The sequence below is a fragment of the Leishmania braziliensis genome, chromosome 30 (genome assembly GCF_000002845.2).
Source record: "Leishmania braziliensis MHOM/BR/75/M2904 complete genome, chromosome 30".
In the NCBI taxonomy this organism is placed as follows: Eukaryota; Euglenozoa; class Kinetoplastea; order Trypanosomatida; family Trypanosomatidae; genus Leishmania; species Leishmania braziliensis.
In genome coordinates this window covers 1,142,575-1,165,771 of record NC_009322.2, presented here as the reverse complement: position 1 = coordinate 1,165,771, position 23,197 = coordinate 1,142,575, and the positions used below count along the sequence as shown (strand labels likewise).

General features: G+C 52.0%; 10 protein-coding genes across 10 annotated transcripts; 5 read left to right on the top strand and 5 right to left on the bottom strand.

Moving 5' to 3' along the window:
* Positions 1–452: 452 nt before the first annotated feature.
* LBRM_30_3320 (putative serine/threonine phosphatase) lies at positions 453–1,721 on the bottom strand (the record flags this gene model as incomplete). Its single annotated transcript, XM_001566907.2, has 1 exon — positions 453–1,721. The coding sequence occupies one exon, from the start codon at positions 1,719–1,721 to the stop codon at positions 453–455; it is 1,269 nt and encodes a 422-aa protein (XP_001566957.2).
* Positions 1,722–2,487: 766 nt separating this feature from the next.
* LBRM_30_3310 (conserved hypothetical protein) lies at positions 2,488–2,985 on the bottom strand (the record flags this gene model as incomplete). Its single annotated transcript, XM_001566906.1, has 1 exon — positions 2,488–2,985. The coding sequence occupies one exon, from the start codon at positions 2,983–2,985 to the stop codon at positions 2,488–2,490; it is 498 nt and encodes a 165-aa protein (XP_001566956.1).
* Positions 2,986–3,645: 660 nt separating this feature from the next.
* On the bottom strand, positions 3,646–4,884 carry LBRM_30_3300 (conserved hypothetical protein; the record flags this gene model as incomplete). Its single annotated transcript, XM_001566905.1, has 1 exon — positions 3,646–4,884. One exon carries the CDS (start codon positions 4,882–4,884, stop codon positions 3,646–3,648), a length of 1,239 nt encoding a protein of 412 aa, XP_001566955.1.
* Positions 4,885–5,908: 1,024 nt separating this feature from the next.
* On the bottom strand, positions 5,909–8,989 carry LBRM_30_3290 (putative ATP-dependent RNA helicase; the record flags this gene model as incomplete). Its single annotated transcript, XM_001566904.2, has 1 exon — positions 5,909–8,989. The coding sequence occupies one exon, from the start codon at positions 8,987–8,989 to the stop codon at positions 5,909–5,911; it is 3,081 nt and encodes a 1,026-aa protein (XP_001566954.1).
* Positions 8,990–9,966: 977 nt separating this feature from the next.
* On the bottom strand, positions 9,967–11,748 carry LBRM_30_3280 (putative glutamyl-tRNA synthetase; the record flags this gene model as incomplete). The annotated part of the gene is made up of 1 exon (XM_001566903.1): positions 9,967–11,748. The coding sequence occupies one exon, from the start codon at positions 11,746–11,748 to the stop codon at positions 9,967–9,969; it is 1,782 nt and encodes a 593-aa protein (XP_001566953.1).
* Positions 11,749–15,479: 3,731 nt separating this feature from the next.
* LBRM_30_3270 (conserved hypothetical protein) lies at positions 15,480–15,767 on the top strand (the record flags this gene model as incomplete). The annotated part of the gene is made up of 1 exon (XM_001566902.1): positions 15,480–15,767. One exon carries the CDS (start codon positions 15,480–15,482, stop codon positions 15,765–15,767), a length of 288 nt encoding a protein of 95 aa, XP_001566952.1.
* A 400-nt stretch (positions 15,768–16,167) lies between these two features.
* LBRM_30_3260 (conserved hypothetical protein) lies at positions 16,168–16,593 on the top strand (the record flags this gene model as incomplete). Its single annotated transcript, XM_001566901.1, has 1 exon — positions 16,168–16,593. One exon carries the CDS (start codon positions 16,168–16,170, stop codon positions 16,591–16,593), a length of 426 nt encoding a protein of 141 aa, XP_001566951.1.
* A 611-nt stretch (positions 16,594–17,204) lies between these two features.
* Positions 17,205–18,437, top strand: LBRM_30_3250 (conserved hypothetical protein; the record flags this gene model as incomplete). Its single annotated transcript, XM_001566900.2, has 1 exon — positions 17,205–18,437. The coding sequence occupies one exon, from the start codon at positions 17,205–17,207 to the stop codon at positions 18,435–18,437; it is 1,233 nt and encodes a 410-aa protein (XP_001566950.2).
* A 433-nt stretch (positions 18,438–18,870) lies between these two features.
* Positions 18,871–21,516, top strand: LBRM_30_3240 (conserved hypothetical protein; the record flags this gene model as incomplete). The annotated part of the gene is made up of 1 exon (XM_001566899.2): positions 18,871–21,516. The coding sequence occupies one exon, from the start codon at positions 18,871–18,873 to the stop codon at positions 21,514–21,516; it is 2,646 nt and encodes an 881-aa protein (XP_001566949.1).
* A 611-nt stretch (positions 21,517–22,127) lies between these two features.
* LBRM_30_3230 (putative ribosomal protein S26) lies at positions 22,128–22,466 on the top strand (the record flags this gene model as incomplete). Its single annotated transcript, XM_001566898.1, has 1 exon — positions 22,128–22,466. The coding sequence occupies one exon, from the start codon at positions 22,128–22,130 to the stop codon at positions 22,464–22,466; it is 339 nt and encodes a 112-aa protein (XP_001566948.1).
* Positions 22,467–23,197: the final 731 nt, after the last annotated feature.

The window sequence follows — 23,197 nt, the reverse complement described above, 5'->3', positions numbered from 1 at the left end:
CCCATACCCGTATCGTCAAGACACAGCGATGGTAGCACCTCTGTCTCCGGGGGAAGAGAGCAGTGTGGAAGTTTAACACGACGACACACGAAAGGGAGGCGGAGGACCAAAGTCGTACCGAACAAGAAAGAATGAAGCAAACAAAGCACACTATGCCCCGATCGCGACAGGGGAACGTGCCTAGAGAAAGGGAGACAACCGCACCAACAAGAGTCGCCACGGGGCAGCATTTATGTGCGGCACCGCCTCTCCTTCTCGCTCCCACCGACACAGTCTTCTGCCACCATGCTGCCCCTCAACGCTTCAATGTGAGTACAGATGGAGAGGCACACACCTTCAAAGAAACAGGAAGAGTGAAATTGTGTGTACAAGACGGTGGAAGAAAGGGAGGACTGTGTCGCACTTACGCCCTCGCTGTGCCTCTTTTGACGAGTGTGCAAAAAGGTTCTTCGCTACACCGTGCCGTAATGAATCGCGTTCGCCTCGAGTAGCGGCTCCAATGCAGGGGTGGAGCGGAACGGCACGTAGTACGCCACAAGGAAGACGCCGACAGCGACGGCCACAATGAGTGCGAAGAAACCCAGTAGATAATGGACCATCACGGCATCCGCGACGGGTGCGTTCCTTCCCAAGACTGAGCTGGATCCAGTGGACGTCTCGATAAGCTGCGCATGCCACGTGCCTTCCTCGATCTCCAAAGCCGCTACGTGCCCTGGGTCGCCTTTCTTCCAGCGCGACATGCCAAAGTCGATGTCGATAAGCCTGCCCCTACAGAGCCGCCAGTCCTCGAAGTCACGTGGGTCATGCGGCACGTGCCCCACTACGACAGCCTGGATGCCTGGGAACTTTTTGTCGAGCACCTTGCTCAGCGCACCACACTTGACATTCAAGATGCTGCGCACGAGGATAGGGTTGGCGACGTCGCTCACCTCGTCCTCAGTCAGGTCCAGACCGTTGCGCGCGAGAGGTGAGATGGTGCCGTTCAGTAGCGCCTTGCTGAGCTCCGAGTTAAACTGTTCGATCTTCTTGAGACTTGTGATCATGCCGGCCGTTGCCGTGGAGAAGCCTCCGTGCATGAAGAGGAACGGGCCGTAGTGGAATATCGCCCTGCGAGAACGCAGGTATCTGCCTAGCTCTGTCACATTGGACAGAAGAATGTCACGGCCCTTCGCTCCACCACTAGCAGCAAGGCTCGCCTCGTCCACCGCCTTGTAGTCGCCTCGGAAGTTGCGCAGCTCGTGGTTGCCCAGCAGCTGAATCACATCACCCCCGTTGGCTAGAGCCTCCTGCTGCAGTCTCATTAATAGGCGGACAATGAGAAGATCATCGGGGCCAACATCGAGAATGTCACCCAGCTGGACGAGGAACGCATCCTCACCGATCCAGTGGTTGCGGTTGTCGATGAGACGCGTAAGACGCAAGACGGAGACGCTCTGCTCGTAGTCGCCGTGGAGGTCCCCAACAGCGACAAGGCGGCGCGCCTCAACACTCAGCGTCACTGTCAATGCTACGATGATGAGCGCCGCGGACAGCAACAGAGGCGGCGATTTCCTCCACAGCGATATCGTCCTTTTCCCATTTCTAAACGCCGCTGCAGAAGAGTACGAATCTACGCAGCCGCGGGTGATGAGAGGGAGGAAAGAAGAGGTTTGATCAGTGCTGAATCTGAGTGATTGCGCTTTCGCTGGGGAGAAAACGTGGTGGCTTGTCTTGCCTCTCATGCTTTCAAAGATCCCGACGAGAGAGAAGGTGAGGTGCAGAGCTCAGTGACTGTAGCGAGAGGTAGGGAGACGCTAAGAGAGAAGCAAACCGCCTCTGTTCCCTTCTTTTCCAGTACGATACTGTGCAAAGAGAATGAGGATATCTGACGCAGAAAAAAAAGGAGCGACGTCGTCAGAGAAGACGAGCAAGAAAAAGGCAGAAGAGTGAGGGAGTTGGAATGGCACGAGGAAAGGGGGGAAGAGCAACACTCCATGTGAAGCAGGAAAGCACACGTTACTGGTCATTGATGTCGAGCCCCAGCAACTGCAAAATTGCTTGCACCAGAAGGGTGGTGGATGAAAAATGAACAATAAAAAACAGAACGAATGGACGCAAAAGTCAGCAGTGATGTAATTGTGACGCTCATTCAGTCCTTTTCCCGCACCTCACCCCCCTTCCATTCACCAAGCGTCGTCGAGTCGCATACGCAGTACCCTACAGACACATACACACGCAGCAAGTCCTCGCCCTCCCCCTCCCCTAGAGCATGCGCTCTTTGAATGCATCCCCTGCACACCGGGGAAGTTAGCTGATGTCATCCAGTAGCCAATAAAAAAACTTCGGCGCTGCTCAGCTTGATGCCTGCCTGTGAACCGAATGCCGTCAAAAAAGCATGTTGGTGTGCTTTGTTTTTGGTGCTTGTTATCCAGCAGACGCACATGGCACTTTTTCTCGGTTGTGGGTCGACTGCCCTCAAATAAGAACTCCGCCTTTTCGTTTCCGCCATCAACCCCCCATCCCTGTCACGGAAGTTAGTGGCGGCTGTGGGTCATCGAGGTAGCGAAGGGAATAGTAGTTTTCTCGCCCGCGCAGACTGCCGGCGCGGAAGTCAGAGAACAGCATCCCTGTGCGCGTGTCGAACTTCATGCCAAGGCACGGTTCTAGAATATCGCGGTTGAGCCGCTCCATCGTTTGCTCGCCGGGCTCGATGACGAAGCGCTTCTTGCTAGCCCGGATCAACAGCAGCGCCACCAGAGAAAGCACCGCCAAGAGCGGATGACTGTAGGCGCGCAGGAATTCCACATGCGGTTCCACCGACGGCACCAGAGGCGGCAGCACAAGAAGCACGTTGAGAGCCGTCAGCTGTGAGAAAAATACGAAGGAGCACAGCGCCGTCAGCAGCTGCACAAAGTGGTAGGAACGATCCTGCCGGATAAAGCTGTACTGCAGGGCCAACTCAAATGCCGCCATGCCAGCAACATCGCGTTCCTTCACGGACTTCATGACACCAGTCCTCCTCGTGTGCTTTCTCGTTGAGTAGCACCACAGAACGCAAGAGAGGGAGAGGGAGTGAAGTACAGAAAAATATTCATGGGGTCATCAGAAAAGAAAGGAAAAAACGGTGGCTCAGTAACACTCCTCTGTGTGAGCCGATACTCGGAGCCCACGCACGTGACGCCGCGGATGTAGCCCTCCCCCTTTTTGGGACGAGGTTGCGTCTCATTCAGCATCCGCTGCCACGACATGATGCCATGAGGCTGGCGAGGCGGTTAGAAGGTGAAGCTCAGTGCTAACACAAGGAGAGGCGAAGTACCGCGAAAGCGACTTTGGCTGTTGCTCCTCTCGGTTCTTTTTTTTTTTCGCTTTCGTAGTTGGACTACAAACCATCTTGCTCTTTGGGGGGACGTTAGGTCGATGGTCTCGTGACATGTATCGTACATTTTGGATAAGGGCAGCGGCGGCGAGAGGAAAGAACGAAAAAAAAAAAAAAGAAAAAACAGCGAAAGACATAAAGGCAAAAAAAAAGCGGAGGAAGAACACGTGGGAAAACACAGTAGTCGCCTCTCTCCCCAAAGCCCTGCCCCCACCCCCCTCAGCAAAAACGCATGGCAGAGAGAGGCGGCGACAGACATGGGAAGGAGTGCGAGGGGATTGTGAATCACACTAACGCCCAGATTTCACGCTGGCCTTCTCCAGCATCCCCTTCTTCCGCTGTATCTCCGCCTCCAAGAAGCGGCACTTGGCGAGCATCTCATCATACGTCATTCTCGCGTCGTTGGCACATCGAATGCGCTCCTCCTTCTCCCGCGCCAGCCGCTTGTCCTCCGCTGCTTCCCAGAGGCGCCGGACGGAGATATTCTCGAGCACTTTCGTTTTCCACTGCGCGCACTGCTCCCACGCCCTGGCGAGCTCAGCGTCGCTCTCCTCCTGCAGCTGTGCCTTCCTGTGCAGCAGGCGCTCGACGTCCTCCTTAATGAAGATCCTCTTCATTCCGCGACTAACGTAGTCGCTGGGCTTCTTGTTGGACACGTTGACCTGCAGTGGGTCGCAGCCAGCCATGAGCAACAGCCCTACCATCTCCTCCCAAGCCCCGGAATCGAGGCGCGAATGTTGAGCAACGATGTGCAGTGGGCTATCGTACTCCTCATTGAGCAAGCGTGGGTTGGCCCCAGCGGCGAGGAGCAGCCGGGCTATCTTGACATCACAGCGGACAGCGCAGAAGTGCAGGCAACTATTGCCTTGTCGGTCTTGCCAGTTGCAGTCCGCCCCATTCTTCAAGAGAAACTCCACCGCCTCTGTCTGGCTCATCCTCACGGCTATGAGGAGGGGCGTCGCATCCGTAGAGTCAGCAACATCGATGTTGGCGCCGTGCTCGACCAGCCATCGGCTCACTCGCACATCTCCGTCAAATGCGCACTTGTGCAGGGCAGAGCTGCGCTGCCGGTCTAACTCGTTCACTTTCACCTCCGGTGTGTCGCTGTGGCGGAGAATCGCCTCCATGCACTCGACGCTTCCACACGCCGCCGCCGTGTGAAAAGGAGTGGACTGTGTCGTGGACTGAATGGTGTCATCTGCGCCGTGAGTGAGGAGCACCTCACAGCAAGCTACGTAGTTCTGAGTCACTGCCTCGTGCAGAGGGGTGCGCCCCTGCGCATTTGTAGCGTTGACGTTCGCGTGGAGTGCCTCGATGACGTACTCGAGGGTGGCGGGGTTCTTGTCCAGGGCAAGGTGAGCGATAGTGTTGCCGTTTTCGTCTCGGCATTTCTCTACGTTGTTGCCAACTGTAAGGAACTCTTTGGAGAGACGACGAAGAGTTTCGAGATTACGGTCTCGGACCGCCTGCCGCACTGCATCCAGGAGCGCCTTTGGTCCCTGCTGCCCCCCAATGACGCCAAAATCCATTTGAACTCTCCCACCACGTGGGGGAAAGAGGATCAGCGTGCAACTTCCTATGTGGAGTGCTAGTAGTGGTCAGTGCTCTTGGTAGTGTGGTGCGCGCTCCTCTCGTGGGCAAAGACGCCAGTGAAACAGATTTTCGGCCACTGCCGTGTGCAGGAACAGGCACACGACCACTGACAGGGAGAGGAGGGGGGAGGGCAGAAAGAGCTAGACGCGACGACTGAAATTGTCAACGTGAGTAGTCGTGGAGGAAGGAAAGAAATGTGCTCACAGCAGGAGCAAACAGGGGGTTGGGTTATGTGTCGAAGTGCATTCGCAAATGCGTAGGTGTGCACATGTGTGTGGATCTCGGGGTGCAGAGAACAAACAGGAAACCGAAAATCAAAGCGAAGAGTTGAAAAAGACGTGGAAAGAGAGAAGGATGCGCGCACCATCAGCAGAGGCCCAAAGGAAAAGACAAGGGAATGCGGCTTGTCAAACACCGAGGGCTTCACTGTAGATGCACTCGGCAGAGTCGCCCAGCATGAAACAGCGGCATTTGAACACTTCGCTGCGGAGCGCTCCCCCTCTACGCGCGGCATTCGGGTTTTATTACGTGGAACAGAGACACAGCAGAGGACCATAACGAGTGTTTTCTAGAACTTATTGATATGTGCTTGCGCAATGGCCCCCGGCATGCCTTAATCGTCAGTTTACTGCCGAGCACATCAGGAGAACGATAGAGGAAAGAAAAACAGGGTGCCACGCCGTTAAGAGCAATACGCAGCTATACGCACACCATCACCGTCCCTATCACCTGAACCCTGAACCCTTGCACCGTGCTTTCAGGGCAGATGCTCCTTTCTTTTCTTGAAAGCAACAGCTGTACGAGGAGGGGCGCACCACACCACCATGGCGAAGAACGCGGCTGGGGAAAAAAAAGCGTACGAGACGCACAGCACGGCCTCCACACTGGAAAAGGGAAGGGGAAAGACACACACGTGGAAATCGCAAGAGAAGTGCCAGCCTGCTGTTGCTGCTGCTGCTACTACTCGGCCTCCTCCTCAAAGCCGTAGGCGCGCAGCCACTCTGGCATCACCACTGTAACGCCCATCATCATAGCCTGTGTCTCTTTGGTATCGGAGCGGTGCACCTTCTGCAGGAATCCAAATATTACGTACTCCGGCGGCGGAAACGTGCGCGCCACGGCGCTGGTGGGGTGAATGTAGGCGATGGTGCGGTTCACACCCAGCACAAGATATGGTGTCTTGGTAGCTCGCTTGTCGTTGTACACCACACCGAGTGAGCGGCATTCATGCACTGTCGCGCGGCGCGCAACCTGGTCCATGAGCCCTGGAATGAAGACCTGCCGCAGCAGCAGCTCTGTCTCCCTCGGCAAAGGGCACACACCACTGTGGCAACTCCCAAGCTTTTGCTCATCTTTTTCGGGTATGGTGGCCTCGCTTTCGTCCAGCGTGTCGACTAGCTCGTCCTGACTCCTGCAGTGCTGGCGCATGTGACTGCGAAGCTGGGTGTAGAGCAGATTTGCGTCGTGCATACTTTTTGAAACTAAGCAGAACATGCCACAGCTGCGCCACGGATCGCTTCGGTAGGCATAGAATGCGTTGAGGTACGTGACCAGGTCGCTTCCAGGGCTCACCAAGGAGCGAATGTGCGCCTGTCGGGGGTCCATAGGGGTGTCGGCGCGCTCGTCGAGCTTCTTCGCCTTGAGCTGATTACCCTCTCCGGTGAAAACATTGGCCGTCGTCGTGGCCACCGCGACGATGGCAGCAACCATGTCCTGCACCTCAGAGGATTGCGCCTTCTGCTGCTTCAGTACCTCGAAAAGAGCCCGCGCAAATCTTGGTGGCACCGGGTACGCAACCAGATGTCGGCCCAGCTCGGTAATGTTGTAGTTGTGCGCTGCATCGAGAGCGCCAATAACGCTAAGGTGCTGCAGGGCAGCCTTCAGGTCCGACTCCCGTGGCGGTGATGGGAACGGAAAGCCACCGACGTTCTTGACCCCAATATGCTTCATAAGAAGGACGACGGAATCGAGCGGGGTGCGAAGCACTTCCGGGTCGCCGTGCCTTGCCATCAAGTTTGCGTACACTGCAGTGCTGTAGAGTCGGTAGCAGTGTCCCGGCCCCACACGACCTGCACGGCCGCTGCGTTGCTCAGCGGAAGCCTGGCTTGTCCACTCAATTCGAAAGCAGCTCGCCTTGGTCTCCTCGTCGATTACCTTGGATTTAGCTCGCCCAGCATCCACCACGTACTTGATATTTGGGATCGTGATGGACGTCTCGGCCACGTTGGTGGCGACAACGCAGAGGCGTGTGCCCTTAAGAGGTGGCTTAAAAACCTCTTGTTGCTTCTGAAAGTCAAGAAGCGCATAAAGCGGGAGGACATGGAGTGTGTCATACTCCCCGTTGACCTCCTCCTCCTCCTCACCTGGAAAAGTTGTTACCCCTTCCGCTGCGGCCCTACGCTCCTCGCCGCTACGGCCCCAGGGATCCCTGCCAGCCAGCTGCGCTCCAGACTCGCCGCGGATGCGCTTGCCCTTTCCATCGCGTGGCTGAGGAGGCCGCCGCAACCGCCCCTCGCGCACGGTTTCGACCTCCTCCGAATTGCCACTCGTCATGTCCTCGTCGTCGAGGGCGTAGTCTGCCGTGTGAAGGCCGTACTCGTCCTTTTCCTCTGCCTCCCCTGCAGTGGCGGCGTCATCATCATCGTTGTCGCTCGACGCCGCAGCCGTCTCCTCCTGGCTCCGTCCAGTCAGCAGTCGATGCTTTGAGTAGGCATTGTCACAGTACTCGATCTTTGTCGTGGCGTAGTGCCGACGCAGACGATCACACAAGTCCTCGATCTCCTGCTGGGTGCACAGAAACACTAAAATGCCGCCTGGTGGCAACTTCTTGTGCATCTGGCGCACCTTCTCGAAGGCCTGGTTCACGTACTCCTTAAGCTCCGTGCGTCGGGCAAAGTGATTCGTGACAGGGTATCGGCGAGCCTCGACGTTGATGAGCGGCGGCACAATGGGAAAAAGCATCCGGTTATCCTTGAAGTCAGTAACGCGCATGGTGGCAGACATGATGACAAGCTTGAGCGGTTTGATGCTTGTCTTGTCCACGTCACCGTGATGCTTGCGCAGTTCCTCCTCAAAGAGGTCATTGCGCAGTGGCACAATGCGAGAAAGCAGCCCAATCAGGATGTCGCATGAGATACTGCGCTCGTGCGCTTCATCAATCACAATCACGCTGTATTTGCGAAGAAGAAAGTCAGATTGAATCTCCTTTAGCACAATACCCTCCGTCGCAAACTTCAGCTTGCACTTGTCAGAGAGGTTGTTATCGTACCGAACGTGGTAGCACACCTCTTCCCCAAAGGGGGCGTTAAGCTCTTCGGCCACACGCCGCGCCATCGACACTGCAGCCACACGACGGGGCTCCGTGACGAGGATGCGGCCCTCCCTCCCGAAGGTGTGGCTCTCTGGGTGGCCGTACCCCGCCTCCCACAGAAACTGCGGAATTTGGGTGGTCTTGCCGCTGCCTGTCTCGCCGCACACCAACACACATGTGCGACGTGTTTCGTTGATGGCCTCCATAATCGGCTGTTCCTCGCGCAGGACAGGCAGACCAGCGCGCTGTTGCTTCACCTCATCGGTGCGGTGAACATCAATGTGAACATTAATTGGTGCCACCTTTGCCCTCTCTGCCGTATCACGCTCTAGCAGTGCCCGTACCCGCTGTATCTCAGCCTCCTCCTCCCGTCGCGTCGCCTTTAGTTCAGTGATAATTTCTTCCTGTCTCACGCGCAGCTGCGTGGTGCGTTGCCGCTCGCTTTCCTCGCGCTTAGAGCGTGCCTTCAGATGTTCCACTCGCAGCTCACGTTTATGCATCTCCTTCAGCTTGCGTGCCTGCGCCGTCTCCGCTTCGACAAAGCGTTTATGCTGCGCCACAATATCACGCGCCGTCGCCACCTCAGCCATGGCCTCGCGTGTGCGGTCCTTCCTCTCTTTTTTCTCGATCCGCTGCTCCTTCCGTCGCTCGTCGCGGGACTTTGCCAGAACCCTGGGCAGCGGGGCCCCCAGGCCGAGATCCGCGAATGATATCGCCGCCTTCTTCGGCATTCCTGGCCAAAGCGTCTGTGACACACGAAGTGCAGTGGTGTGCAGCTGATTCGTGTTAACAGCCATGGCACAGTCGTCGTGGCATTGAACAAACGGAACAGGGAAAAGGAGCGAGAAACGGAAGAAGAATTGTAAGAGAACGCATTCAGGCTCTGCTTTCACACACTCGAGCAAGACTCGAAGTCAGCACCATGGAAACACTGCGCCGGTTGCATCCACCTGCCATCGCAGTCGTGCAGTGCGGTGAGTATACCTCACTATTCACAGAAAAAAGAAGTTGAGCGTATAGAGGAAAAGGTGACTTAAAACAGCGCAGCGAATATGCGCGTAGCAGCGAATGGAATCCTTCGCTTGCCTCTTGTTGTTTCGTTTTATTATTCTCATTCTTATTCGCTCTGTCGCTTGAGTGCGTGTGCCTTGGGATTTCATAGGTGAAGGGCAAAAAAAAAGAAAAGGGTCAAGAAAGAGAAGCGATGAAGATGGCCGGGTGAGTCGCGAAAAATGACCAATAAAACAGAACAACTTGCACACACACACACACACACACAAGCCTCGGTAGCTGAAGCAGTTGCTTTCCCCACCTATCCCTCTCTTTTGACCCCCTCCCTTCCGTTCTTCACGGGTAAAAAAATTTTCAATGCGAATCACCACGAACGCACAGCATGAACAGGAGAAAGAATCAGGCTCAGAACAATGACGGGTGACGGCGAAAGAGAAGGGGGAAACGAAGGTGAACCGTCGATGCTCATGGACAGGATCGTCACGTCAAAAGTGCCTCAAAGATCTCTTTGACTCCTTCCCCTTCCCCTCTTGCTTTCCCCCTTTTTCCAAGTTGCCAACAAAGGGAGCCTCAACCTCCTCCGAGCCACCAAGAGAGACAAGACAACGGCTACACAAGCGGTTTTCAAGTAGCGATGCGTTTTGCAGAACGCGACAGAGACTCATGCGGGCAAAAATTCACATGCGCCTGAGCCTCACTAGCTGTTCTTCGCCGCTGCCTTCTGCGCTGCCTTCTTCGCTGCCTTGGCTGCGCGCTTAGCCGCCAGCTCGTCAGCAGCGGACGCTTTCTTCGGCACTGTCTTCAGGTACTGCGCCTTGGCGGAAAGGTGGTTCACCTTGTCACGGCCATCCGGAATCGCGATTAGTACCCTCTCTGCCTGGTCGTCGTCGACGATGTAGTAGCCGCGGCGCTCCAACTGGACAATGTCACCCTTCTTCACAACCGAAAGCGCCTCTTCGCCAATGACCTTCTGTGAGTAGCAGGAGGTAGATGCAATGATGTCATCAATATCCTCCTCTGGGTCCGGTTTCTTCTTCGTCAAGAGATGATCGTATTCGTTCAAAGTGAAAACCAAGGCCTTGTCGCTCTCGGGCACCCATGTGAACTTGAACTTCGTCTTCTTGACATCGCCCTCTGGGTGTAAAATGATCGTGGCCTCAGTAGGCAAAGCATCGGCGCTCGGACGCTTTATGTCCTTGACGTACGCATTGCCCCAGTCCATCAGCGTCACCTCGTCGCCGTCCTTGATGAGCGCCACGTCCTCAGCGTCCAGAAAGATAACATCTGACTTGTAGTACGTCTTCTCGCCCATGCTGGGGTTCTTCTTGTGAAGCAGCTTTCTTTCAGCCTCCATGTGCTTCTGCCCCTCCACAGTGCAGCGAACCTTCAGCGTGTTCGACACAACCGTGTAGCGGGGGCTTGTGGGGTCGAGAATCTGCGTATTAAAGTACCAGATCTTCGACCACTCCATGAAGTTCACGCTCTTGGACATGCCTTGCTCCGATACAAACTGGCGAAGCGCCTCAATCTTCATACCGCGGCGCACCAGCGCGCGCACCGTCGGGAGCCGCGGGTCATCCCACCCGTCCACCACGTGTGTGTCGACCAGTTTCGTCAGCTTTCGCTTTGACATCACTGAGTACTCCATATTCAGCCGCGAGAAGTCTTCAATAGTCGGCTTTCGGATTCCCATAGCGTCACAGAACCAGTAGTACTGGGCATTGCGATCATGATACTCATTCGTGCGAAGAGCGTGGGTTACACCCTCGACCGAGTCCACGAGAGGACAGCAGAAGTCATAAGTCGGGTATGCCACCTGTTTCGTCCCGTGACGAGAGTGTGGAGTGAGATTCACACGGTACATGACAGGGTCCCGCATCGCCTTGTTGGGGTCGTCAATAGAAATCTTGGCACGCAGGCACGTGATCTGGCCTTCCTCGGTTCCCTTCTTCATCTCATTCCACAGGCGCATGTTCTCCTCCACAGACGCATCACGGTACTTTGTCGGAATACCGTCGAAGCGGCACTTCTGCATCTCCTCCCGCGGTGTCTGATCACAGTACGCCAAGCCACGCTTGATCATGTCCTCCGCCTTTGCGAACATCAGATCAAAATAATCCGATGAATATGTTGGTCCAACATCGTACGGCACACCCAGAGTGTTGAGGTCCTCCTCGATGGCCGCTTCAAAGTGCTCCTTTTCCTTCGACGGGTTCGTATCATCGAAACGGAAGAGCATCTTTCCCTCGTACATATCCGCCAGCATGCGGTTAAGAAGCGCAGCCTTCGCGTGGCCGATATGCAGGAACCCGCTAGCCTCTGGAGGGAAGCGAGTCACCACCTTACCCTTCACAGCATTAGAGATCTGGAGCTTCTCGTTTTCCTCTACATGGGAAGCTGCTGTGAAGTAGGTGTTGCTCAGCGTTAGAGCCTTCAAGTGGATATTGATCAACATATGGGTAGGTATAAATCTTCTCATAAATCCTTTGGGGAATAGCACCAGGTTATTGTGTGTATGTGTGTGACCGCAAAGATGTTGAAGAAAACGTGAAAACAGAAGAGAAAAAAGAACGCAAGACGAAAGAAGGTGAAGCAACGTCGCATACAAAAAAGGTCAGAGAGCCACAAAAAAAAAAAAAGAAGTGAGCCCAATAATATGAAAGCATACACTACTACAAAAATAGATTCAGCTGCGCCGACGCGCACCCAAAAAAAGGCATAGCTGAGGAGAATATTTGAGGACCCATACAACTTACAGGAAGGCAGAGAAGTACGCTGCATGCCGTCAATCCCCCCACAGACTACCATTTCGTTCAGGGGCTAGTGGTGTCACCAGCGTCGAGTTTGATTTATTTTCATTCCACATTTGAAACTCCGAGAGAAAAAATACTAAATGCTGCAATAGTATATTATCGAAATCTGTACGTGTAATACAGAAGGTAGTAGCGAAAGCACCTGATATATCGACTCTTTACACTTTGTAGATGAGTGAGTCCTTGGTATGCAAACGATAAACAAAAAAAGTGAGGAAAAAGGTAAACAGAGTTAAAGTCCGAGTGCACAAACATGCATACACAAAATGAACATATAAATGTATATACTCTTGCCCTACTCATCAAGCATGACGCTCCACAGGGCCTTCTACATACAAAGCCTGAGATATGATACAGGGTATATACACGCAGAAACATGACTAACAGAGGTAAAGGGGTAAATACAAAAAAGAGAGCCCATTCAGGGGACCGTTAGTATATGTGCGCAGTCAACTACATATATATATGTATATATGAGCGTGATACTGTTTTCCTTTGCACTGAATAGCAGCAGCGCTGAGTTGAAACCCACGCTAACTGTACTCGAAGCTCGCCCTCTGGTGCCAAGGAAAGAATATTCAGCTGAAGCAAAGCTTCTTTTCACCAATTGTGTGACACACTGATCCCCTGCTCAACTGTAAGCGGCAAAGGAAGTATCATCTAGCGTGTCAAAGAAGAAATAGCGAATCGTATAAAGAGAACGACATGGAAACAAGCCACTTAATACTTGACTATAGGGTATGCTATGCTTTGGGGTCAGTATCCTGTCCCTTTCACATGTCTCCACATAAAAGTTGTTGCACAGACACACAGAGACAAAACCAAAAACCCGCAAAGAATCCAACATTGCACCTTGGGGTATTCGCTTCAAGTTCTCTGGATCTGCAACACGACGAGATATATGCAGCTGCATGTGAGCTAGCATGAACAAGAAGAACACAATAAGTAGCGCTTTATTCCACTGTCAAAAAAAACAACAGCGGGTATCACAACTGCGAGACTCAGGCTTAATGATAAAAAGGTCATGAAAGCAGTAAAAACAAAATCAATAGGTTTATTAAGCCTGCTTCGCATCAAGAGAATTTTTTGAAGGACTCTTCTGCACAAAGAACACTCGTTGAGCCACTCAGGAAATATCTATCAAAGGAACACCGCTCTTGTACAGGTTATTGTAGAGCAAGGAAGAGGAATACTCAAGAAAGCGGTTCCAGGAAGCTGATTAAGACTATTAGAAATATTATGAGATGAAAGAAAGTTTTGCAGAATAGCAACTCCTATTGTCTCCTGCTGCATTGAGCATGCGTACGAATGGCATGCAAGTTCAAATGAAGTTCAGAAGAAAAATCATGTATTATTATTCAATATCAGCAACCCCCCACAAAAAAAAAAAAGAACAGAAGGATGCTCGTCTCAAAATCTCCCGAGTCCTGAGAGAGAGAGAAAAACATATGGCACCCATCTCAACGCAGACATCCACGGTGACGCGGAAAGGTATAATCTGGACGACATAGCGCATCCACCTGCAGATAAAACTGAAACAGCATACAAGTAGGTGTATTTTTAATAAGCAAGTAATCAAATATGCACTCGGAGCTTGTGGTAAGCAGGGATAACCGCACCCTATGGAAAAATGTACTTAAGACGCATGTCAACTGAGTGATGATAACTCTTTAATACAGTGCAAAGCATACAGAGTTGCAGAAGGTATCTTTCGGCTCAAGCACAACTTAAAACACACCCCTTTTAAGCTCATAATGAGGCAGCAGATCCACGTGCTTGAGTAATCGTACGCTTCAAAACGGCTAACTATGGGATGCATCACAAGCTCCCGTCACCACTTTTTCGCAGTATCAAAAAGATATGTGAGTCTGCATTTCAACGATTAGATAGCCTCAGAGTAAGATAACATCCAGACACAGGGAAAACAAGGAGTATTATATTGCAGATAACAACGGAGATAGCTGCATGCTGATTATCATGTATCATTAGTTCAACAGCGCTGTAAAACTCACGCTGATTATAAGTGAAAGCGTTCTAGTGGACAAGCGAAAAGAGACTATTTTTTTCCCGTGTATCCCATCTTTAGAAAAAGGAATTGGGCTTGGCGCACCGAGGGAAAACAAAGCAACCATTGCATGTGGAGTGCCAAGACAAGGATAGACTCCGATACTAATCAGTCATGAATCTACAAAAAAAGCGCAAAGAAAAAAAGAACGGCATTAAGGCAGAGGAGCAATGCTGTAGTTATCAGATCTTCTGCGGTTCCGTCAATTCATAAGCGAAGATGGCTTATACTGCGGCTCGCCAAACAAATGTGATGCACGGGGAAAGTGAAACCTTGCTGTTCAAAAGAAGTATTCCCGAATTGGGTATTACCAGTGCATTTATAATCCGTGCATTTCAAACAGAAGAAAAAAAACTGGAGTATTTGAGACAAATGGCGAAATACACGTATGAAATCAAAGAGGAAGAGGAAGGTCAAATCCTCCAGCGCAGAAAGCTGTTTTCCGTCACCTCGAAGCTTGCAAGACCTTGTCTGCAAGTTGGCGGGATCAACCAGCTGATGCTTTAGCAATTGCTGCTTGTGGCCCGAAAGCAGTAAACCAAGGCGCAGGAGGAACTACACAGCAGACAAAATATTTCACATCACGCTTCAAAAGACCAGAGCAACAGAAATTGTGCAAAGCGTTGCATCTCCACCGCGCCAAAGTCACGTGGCGTGTCCACACATGAACCGACACCTCTGCATGTGAGTTGCGAAACAGTAAACAATGCCCACAGCTACTGTGGATCCTGTTGAGAAATGGGGGAGCAAGAAAAAGACTTTTCCACTGTCTCTTAATCGGTGGCGATCTCATCTGACCTGATCTTCAGACAGGAAGGCCGCACACATGTTCTTGGGGACGAAGCCCCCCCCCCCCCCCCCCCAACACACACAGAGGCACATAAGATCCCCACCGCTCACGCACTTCGGGTGGCTCTCGTTAATGACATCGAGAAAGAGCACTGCACCTTTCTGTATTTCTGGAGACGTCAAGCTACTCTTCGTGCCCTTCTCATTTTTGTGCGTTCACCTTTTCGCACGCTTTCTGCCACTTCCAGTGTGCACATGAAAAAAAGAAACGTTACCTCCTAATCAATCCAAGTCATCACCTGTTGAACATCTAAAGCTTTTCAAACACAGTCCACATCAGGGAATGATGCTGCCGTTTTGGCGCAAAGCTGTTCTAGGTGTTGGAAGAAGAGAATCGTGCCGCATTCAACACTGCGTTGCAAGCCAACTTTTCTCCTCTTGAATGGCGTTAGAGCTCTTCCTTTCATATCCTCCCCTGCTCTTCTCCCTTCCATATTTTCCACCCACAACAATTTGCCGTGCAGATAGAGCGCACTCTCCGAAATGTTTCGGAAGTCTGGCCGCTGCTGCATGAAATACGCCAACCTGGAGCTCACCACCAGAGGAGAGTTTCCGCACGGAATGAAGGAGCCTGGGTTTGTGAAGAAACTGGACAAGAACATTCCTTGGTACTTTTCGACATACCGCTCAATGTATCACTGGCCTATCGCTGGAGAAGGTTGGAGCGATCTAAACGAACCCGAAAAGCACCACGATCTTCATATGTACTACACACTGGCGTGGTGGAAACTCGGCGAGGGTATTTTCGATGCTGACGATGAGGATCGCTGAGCAACCGTAGCAAGCCTCTCTCTGAGTAGATATTCACAATGCTATTGACAGAATTTTCGTTTAGCTGTAGAAAAAGGAAGCTGGAATTTACACATATATGCGCCGTGAATGTAAATGTGATTCTGCTAGCCAGTCCAGAGGTTTGCTCTCCTCTGCACAAAAGTCACAGGAACTGTTGCGTCAGCCGACACCAACCTGTACTGCGTGCTATTCATTGATGACAGCCATTCAACCTTCCAGGTGAATGACTAAAAAAAAAATTGCATATTGCAACTTTCAGTCTTCATTCCCTTCGCGCGTGGTCTTTCTTGCATTTTTTCTTACCTTTCAGAGTACCGTGCTCACGAAGCAGAAAAGCTGCCGAGAACACTTCACTGTTCAGATTTTTAGGACTGCCGAGATGCTTCGCCGAACGATCTCGAAACTGTACCGCTACCAAGAGTTTGAGATGCACAATGAGGCAAAATATCCGTTCAACTACCCACGCGAGGCTCCGAACACGTCTGTTTTTCATCAGTATCATCTGAACTTTTGGATGTTTTGGGGCTATGGGCGTCAGGAACTTTGGATTGACCGTGACAACCGTCGCTACGAAACGACCTGGGAGATGTTTCGACGTCTATTAATGTGGTTTTTTCCGTGCTACTTTATTTTCCCGTTTGGTCTACCCAAATTTTTCGCAGCCAACGCATTTGGCGAATACGGAGAAAAACCATATCTGGACGCGATGATGCACTCGCCAATGGATAATTACTATATTGAGTGGGGCGGTAGCACACTTGATGCGGAGTGGCTGCGCCATATTCACTCCAAGGAGTCCTTTTAAGATGCTATTGCTGCTGCTGCTATCCTTCCCCGTTCACAGGACACGCTAGGAGGTGTTGCGTTTAATTCCTCCTTATCAAGGATCAAGTATGTGTTGTGCAGGGGGAACGGTCCTTTTGAAGCTCTTGCGAGAGAGACAATCGCCAGACTTTTTTTTTTGCCAAAGTCGGGTTTTATGTGAAACATATCGAATGCAGATTTGCTACATATCTAGTGAAACATGTACTGTTGTAGGAATAAAGGAGCAAACGAAAAAAAAAAAGGATTGCATACGCAAAGAAATGTGCCTGTTTTTGTCATGCACATTCTTGTGTGCTTCTCCACACGCGTAGAATTTTCAAAGGGCGTTTCCCCTTCAGCACGAAAATAACATACCTATGCGCTGGAAAAGGTTTTAGTAATCAGCACAAGTTATTTTTGCAACTGATTGTTTTGCTCCCTCTCGTGAACTATCTCAACGCAGTGGTCTTTTCTTGACTCTCTTGTACCTTTCGCCTCGTACTGTATCTTTCGTTTTTTTAAAACGAACTATATATATATATATATACGTATATTCGTTTGAACTTATCTTTGGTTGGTAAGAACAGAGTAGGTAGCGTTACGAGAGTGCACATGCGTCTTTTCGATGTGACACGACGACTGCGAGGCGTCGGTGCAGCGCGGTGGCACGCAACTTATGGAGCAAAGGTACTCAAGCATAAGGATATGCTGACAAAGTATGGGGATCTTACAGTGGTGAAAGACGTGCTCACTTTACTAGAGCAGACAGAGTCTTACATTTCGAAGTGGCGCCTGAATAAGTGGGAGTTTCGTGTTCCGCCCCTTCTCTGCCCAGCGGAGAGGGAAAAGGTAATGCTACAACAAGATATGCTGAAAGCAATTTGCCTGAATCAGGCAGAAGAGCGCAAACAGGTTTTCGATGACATTCAAATAGTGGCAGCTATAACTGGTACTTCGCCCGAGTCTGTGCGGGAGAAAAACCGCGCGTGGCTTCAGGAAGAAGCTTCTAAGCTTCGATGGAGAGGAGAGGTTAACAAGGCAAGGGAGCTACGAGATGCTTTTCTGCGCCTGGAGGTGTACGGTTCTCGAGATCATCGCTTGCTGGAGAGACTCTGTTGCATTTACGGTATGGGTATGCAAGGCACATTTGATGAGGCGTTCAGCAATATCATTATTCAAGACCTGTCGACTGGCAAGCTCTCTATCGATGAAACGAACCCATTTGTCGAGCTGCAAGCGTACATTGTTTCTCGCTATCCACAAATTGACTTAATTCATGATTTTCTAGGCTTCAATGTGATTTCAGGATACCGACCCTCATTGAGGCGTTTTCTTATTCACTGTTTGTCGAAGAAAAATAACATTGACAACCCCGTTTCTAACGGACGCGTTCTTTTGCATGTGAGCGGGAGTAAAGAGACGTTGTTCGATTTTGGGGATAGCGAGAATCAGATCGTGCACGATGACTCCATCTATGGACTACCCGACTTCATGTATGTCCGAGGGAGCGACGTTTTTTTGATCACTATCGCAGCCAACAATCACTGGCTCCGCAAACGGCAAGTTCCGCACGCAAAGCAGCTCGAAGGAATTGCGAGACGCAGCAGCTTTGTTCTAGGAATTCCTTTGGACAAGGTACGTATCCGCAACCTTCTTCTCCCACCAAACTATGTAGACTCGAACTCTCTTCGCCGCCTTATGGAGAGCGTTTTGGATATGTCACAGTCTTCTGTGAGGGAGGCAGCACCGTGGATTTCGTTGTACGTGAAGGAGCTTGACACACTGGACGTGGACTACTGCGAGTTGGAGAAGACAGTCAATGAGGAAGAATGGCTGACACTTTAGCGGAGTTTTGTCGTCTAAAAATCCGTACATAGTGTGTTTGTATGCCGCCTCCCCGTTTTTTCTCCTCTCAGGGAAAGTTTTCTTGGCGTTGTTTGGAGATTCACATTGAAAAAAGACATGCTAATAAAAGACAGGCTATCAAAATTGCGACTTTGAACTCTGAGTGCTTCCATTGTCTGATGTATTTCTAGAGTAAGTGTGTTTCATCCCCGTGCTGACATGGCCGACTTTTTCTTACGGCTGTTATCAAACTCTCTTTGTGATATCACATTACAGACTATTATGGGTGCTTTCAGATGAAAGAATTGCCGTGACTCGTGCTCCTAAGTGTCTCCTAGTTGACTTTATCTTCGCTTCCTATCTCTTCCTGCATTTGTTTCTCTTTGCCCTGCTTATTTTCTGTTTGTTTTCTCTAGATATTGTGCATGAGCCCATGTCGGCAGTGGACTTCACGTGTGTAGTGAATGCAGTTTTATACTCATTTTCCGAGTCCGCTGGGACTTATGACGAGTATGGGCCGGTGAGCTGCGCGCTCATAGGAAGCAAGGCGAACGATATAACTTTCAAGCTTGCTTGTTATCGTGACAACAAATACATCTGTACTGCGACTGTGTTGCCGAGCAATGATGCGGGCGCTCATATTGCTCGTGACGGCGCGTACATCACATTTCGTGATGAGAAAAGCCATTACTGGTCTTTGCAGTTTGCCGCAGAGGATGCCGCCATTGAGTTCTGTGCGCAGGTTGTGGTCGCTATGTTTGGCTCGGCCGGTGAACCGACGGATAGTATTCTTTCCTGTGATGTTGTCAAAGGCAAAGAGAACAAGCAGATCTTTGTCGGCAATCTCGTCAAGGCCTTCTACCGTGCATGGGTGGTGCAGTCTAACGACTCTAGCGACGGACTACCGCGTCTTGGCAGCTTGCTCGAGAAAGAGAGCGAGGATGTTGTTAAGTTCACAGCACCGGCCAGTCATCAATGTGTGACGTCAACTATGCGAGGCTTCGAGGGATTGACGGTCGGTATGAGAGAAGGTGGACAGCGTCTCATTGTGGTCCCTGTCAGGGCAAAGCGCGGGCGCGGCCCGAACGTCAATATGTGCTTTTATGTTGAAATTGTTCGCCGAAAGGATCAGCAATCCTCGTTAAGATACCAGTCTCACAGAGGCGCCAATGAGAAAAGTCAGTTGCTTTTGACAGAAGGTGATGGTGGGATAGCTACAGGTTCGCTGGCGCAGCCTCTTGGCGCTTACTCCGGCTTCGTAGATGGACACTCGGCGACGGTGGCAAGCGGCTTCAGCAAGGAGCAGTTTTTGCTGGTGGACAGGCTGCGTGATCAGGTGTTTACTCTCACCGAGCAGCTGCGTGACACCCGGCGCGAGCTGGACAGCCTTTGTGCTGACCTGAAACGTCAGGAGCGCCACTCTGGAACACGGAGCTTGACAAGCGCACAAATTGAGTACTCCATTGAGCACCTTCTTGCCGAGAGCGAGGCCAAGAAAAACGCATTGGAAGACAAGAGAGCGGTCATTGGCGAAACAGAGTCACGAAATCGAGAGTTGGAGTCTCGGCTCGCCAAATTTCTTCAGACGACGAAAATTTTGGGCGAGGAGGCGAAGGCAGCTCTTGATGACAGTGCCGGTGAGCGCATTGAACTAGATCGGCAGCTTGCTGACACACAGGCGAGTATTGTTCGACTCGATGGTGAGGTGGGCGACTTGAGCCGACATCTCCACGCACTCAATAATGTTCTTCGCGCGAATGATGTACGCTTGAAGGAGGAGAGGGTACGCCTGAACGTCTCTGTCAACGACCACGAGGTTAACGAGGAGAAGCTGCGGACGCTCCAGGAGAACTACAGTGAAGAGGTAGCCAGGCGCAAGCTACTGGAGTCAAAGTTGGTATCCCTGCAGGAGGAGCTGCGCCGTTTTCAGGACGATGTGCAGCTCAAGGAGTCACTGACGCAGCAGATCAGAGCAAAGACGGAGAGCGATAGCGTGCACTACGCTCAACTTATCCAGCAGGAGCGAGAGCAGGCGGCGATTGAGTTACGGCAGCTCAAACAGGACCTCATTGAGGAGTTGGCCTCGCGTGATCGGCAGTATGGAGAAGCAAAGGAGAGGGTTGCGGCGGAAGCCTACGAGCAAGGCATGGCACAGGGCGTGGAGGAGGGTCTTGCGGACGCTGCCAACGAAGGCGATGCGATTGCGCACGACATGGCGGTGAACGCGCAGCGATGCAAAGCGGAGTCAGCGGCGTTGCAGGTGCGTGCGCAGGCGAACTGGGCCGCGAGCGAGGCAGATGAGCGCAATTTCACCTCTCAGATAGAGTCACTCCAAGCTTCGTTGACAGGAGCTCTTCATGACATCAACATCCTCTCGACCCAGCTTGAAGCGGCGCAAGAGGAGCACGCTGTCAAGGTTGGTGGGGTGTATCAGCGTCTTTCTCGCCTCATTCACTTCTGCGGTGCTGCACCAATCAGCCAGCCGTGCCTGGAGGCAATGATGCGGGCTGCTGAGTCTGGGGCAGAGTTTGATCCCTTCAGCTTCCAGAAGCTGGAGGCCGCAAAGGAAGCGCAGCTGGCGCGAGACGAGCGTGTGGCTGTTGCAGCATGGGTACGAGCAAGCGTGTACAATGAACCCACTCGCATGCCACCGCTCCGTCCACCGTTCCCCTATTCCACGTCGAGCAAAGGTCCTTTGCTTTCCCCGGAGACAATGGGAACCAAGGTATTACTGAGCCCAGCAGTGCACCATCGCCTGCCTGTTTCGACGGAGATGGCTACCTCGATCACGACAGCAACGCCAGTGCTGATGGAGTCAACAACTCCGGTAGCACCTGGGGTGGTAGAAGCCGACATTCCAGAGCCGTCGGCCGCGTTGCCGCCGCCTCTGGTAGTCCCCGCCTCACCCCCAGCGGTGGCAGTGACTCAGCACAGTGAGCCTCAGGACACGGCAGCGATCCAAAAGGCGCCACAACGGCAGCGCGTTCAGTTTCCCTCGACGAAAATACGATACTTAAGTGACGGCGGCGCAGCTGGGGTAATGACGACTCCTACGCATCAGCAGCCACCATCTCTGTAAGACTCCTCTGCACGCACGAACATCTCTCCCAACCTCAAGCAACTGCGTTCAAGCAGGAACAAGCCAGGAAAAAAAGCGTGCCACTTGCAGAGTGCACCGCACCTTCCTCTAACGCTCAGCTCCTTTTTATCCTGATCGTTATGGTGTTCTCTGGTGTGCTTCCAGTGGTTGTATTTTACCTTTGCTTGCTTGGTTACTCTTCTTGCTCTTAGTCACTTTTGTATGCTTGGTCTCCTTGTGCGACTTGAGCCTTCCTCTCAGGGCCTTCTGTGTGGCGGCGATATCGCTTTTCTCCAGCTTTGGAACGAAAGCCAGTCGAGTTTTTCTCTGCGCTGCCTGCGGAAAAAACGCACACACGTGACTCGTCTGCCTGAGGCGCCGGCACATTTAATGGTTACTACTGTGACTTCCCTTCCGCAGCACCTCTTTCACATTCCTCATGATGTCTCCTCTTCATGTTTCTCTTCTGTGTTCTTGATTCACACGCTTCCGCATTATCGCCTCTCCTTCCTCCATTCCACACAAACCAACACGCTTTCAACACATAACGACTCCGTCTCCCCCTACCCCCTTCGTAACCACACTCACAGAGAACTGTGTGTGACTTAATCATGACGACCAAGCGCCGCAACCACGGACGTTCGAAGCCCCCGCACAGCCGCGGTCGCGTCAAGCCAGTCCACTGCTTCAACTGCGGTCGTCTGACTCCGAAGGATAAGGCTGTCGGTCGCTTTGTGGTGCGCCGCATGCTGGATGCCGCTTCCGCCCGCGATGTGGCAGAGGCGTCCCCGGTGTACGGTGCGAACTTCCCGATGCCGAAGCTGTACATGAAGCAGCGCTTCTGCATTGCGTGCGCCATCCACAGCCGCACTGTGCGCGCCCGCCCTGTCGAGAGTCGCAAGACACGCTACACGAAGAAGGTGCCGTTCCGCCCCGTCGGCAAGAAGTAAAAAAGCTGCGCGGGGAGGCAAGGATGATGGAGTCACATATAGCGCTCTTACCAAGTTGATTTTGCTACTTTGAGTTTCTTTTGGAAAAAAGTGAACTAAACAAAGAATTGAAGCTGGGCTTCAGTACATAGAGGTTCTCTGGCTTGCCTAGGTGAGGTTTCGGGCGCGTGGGGGTGGAATGCAGGCGACAGGTTGGGCACCCCGTCTCAACTGTACAGCAACACCCACCCACACACAAACGAGTGCCCTTCGTATGGCTGCCATCGCTTCCTGTGGCAGTAACACAACCGATGTGTAAAGGGCACATGTCGCCGTCAATAAGTTTCGCATATCGCCGTTTTTTGCGTCTCTTTTCTGCGTATTACTGGCGTGCGCAAGACTGTGCTCCCCCCGCATCGCTCGTCGGCGATCCCTCTCTGCTACTTGTCTGCAGTCGGGCTTCTCGATCTTAAATTGTTGCATGCTTCACTTTGTTGTTAACATTCTTCGATTTTCTCCCCTTCATCAAATACTTCCTTTATGTGGCAAAAACAACACATACACACCCACACACACATGGCTGCCGCGTGACATGCCCCCACTCGCGAGTGTGCAATGGTACCGCTTGGTGCATGATCATAACCCCCCCCCCCCCTACACACCTACGTGCGCAGAATTACATTGTTCGTATCATCACATCCCTTCTTCACTCTCCAGACTAGCAAAACGGGAAAAGATAAACTTCAATAGTG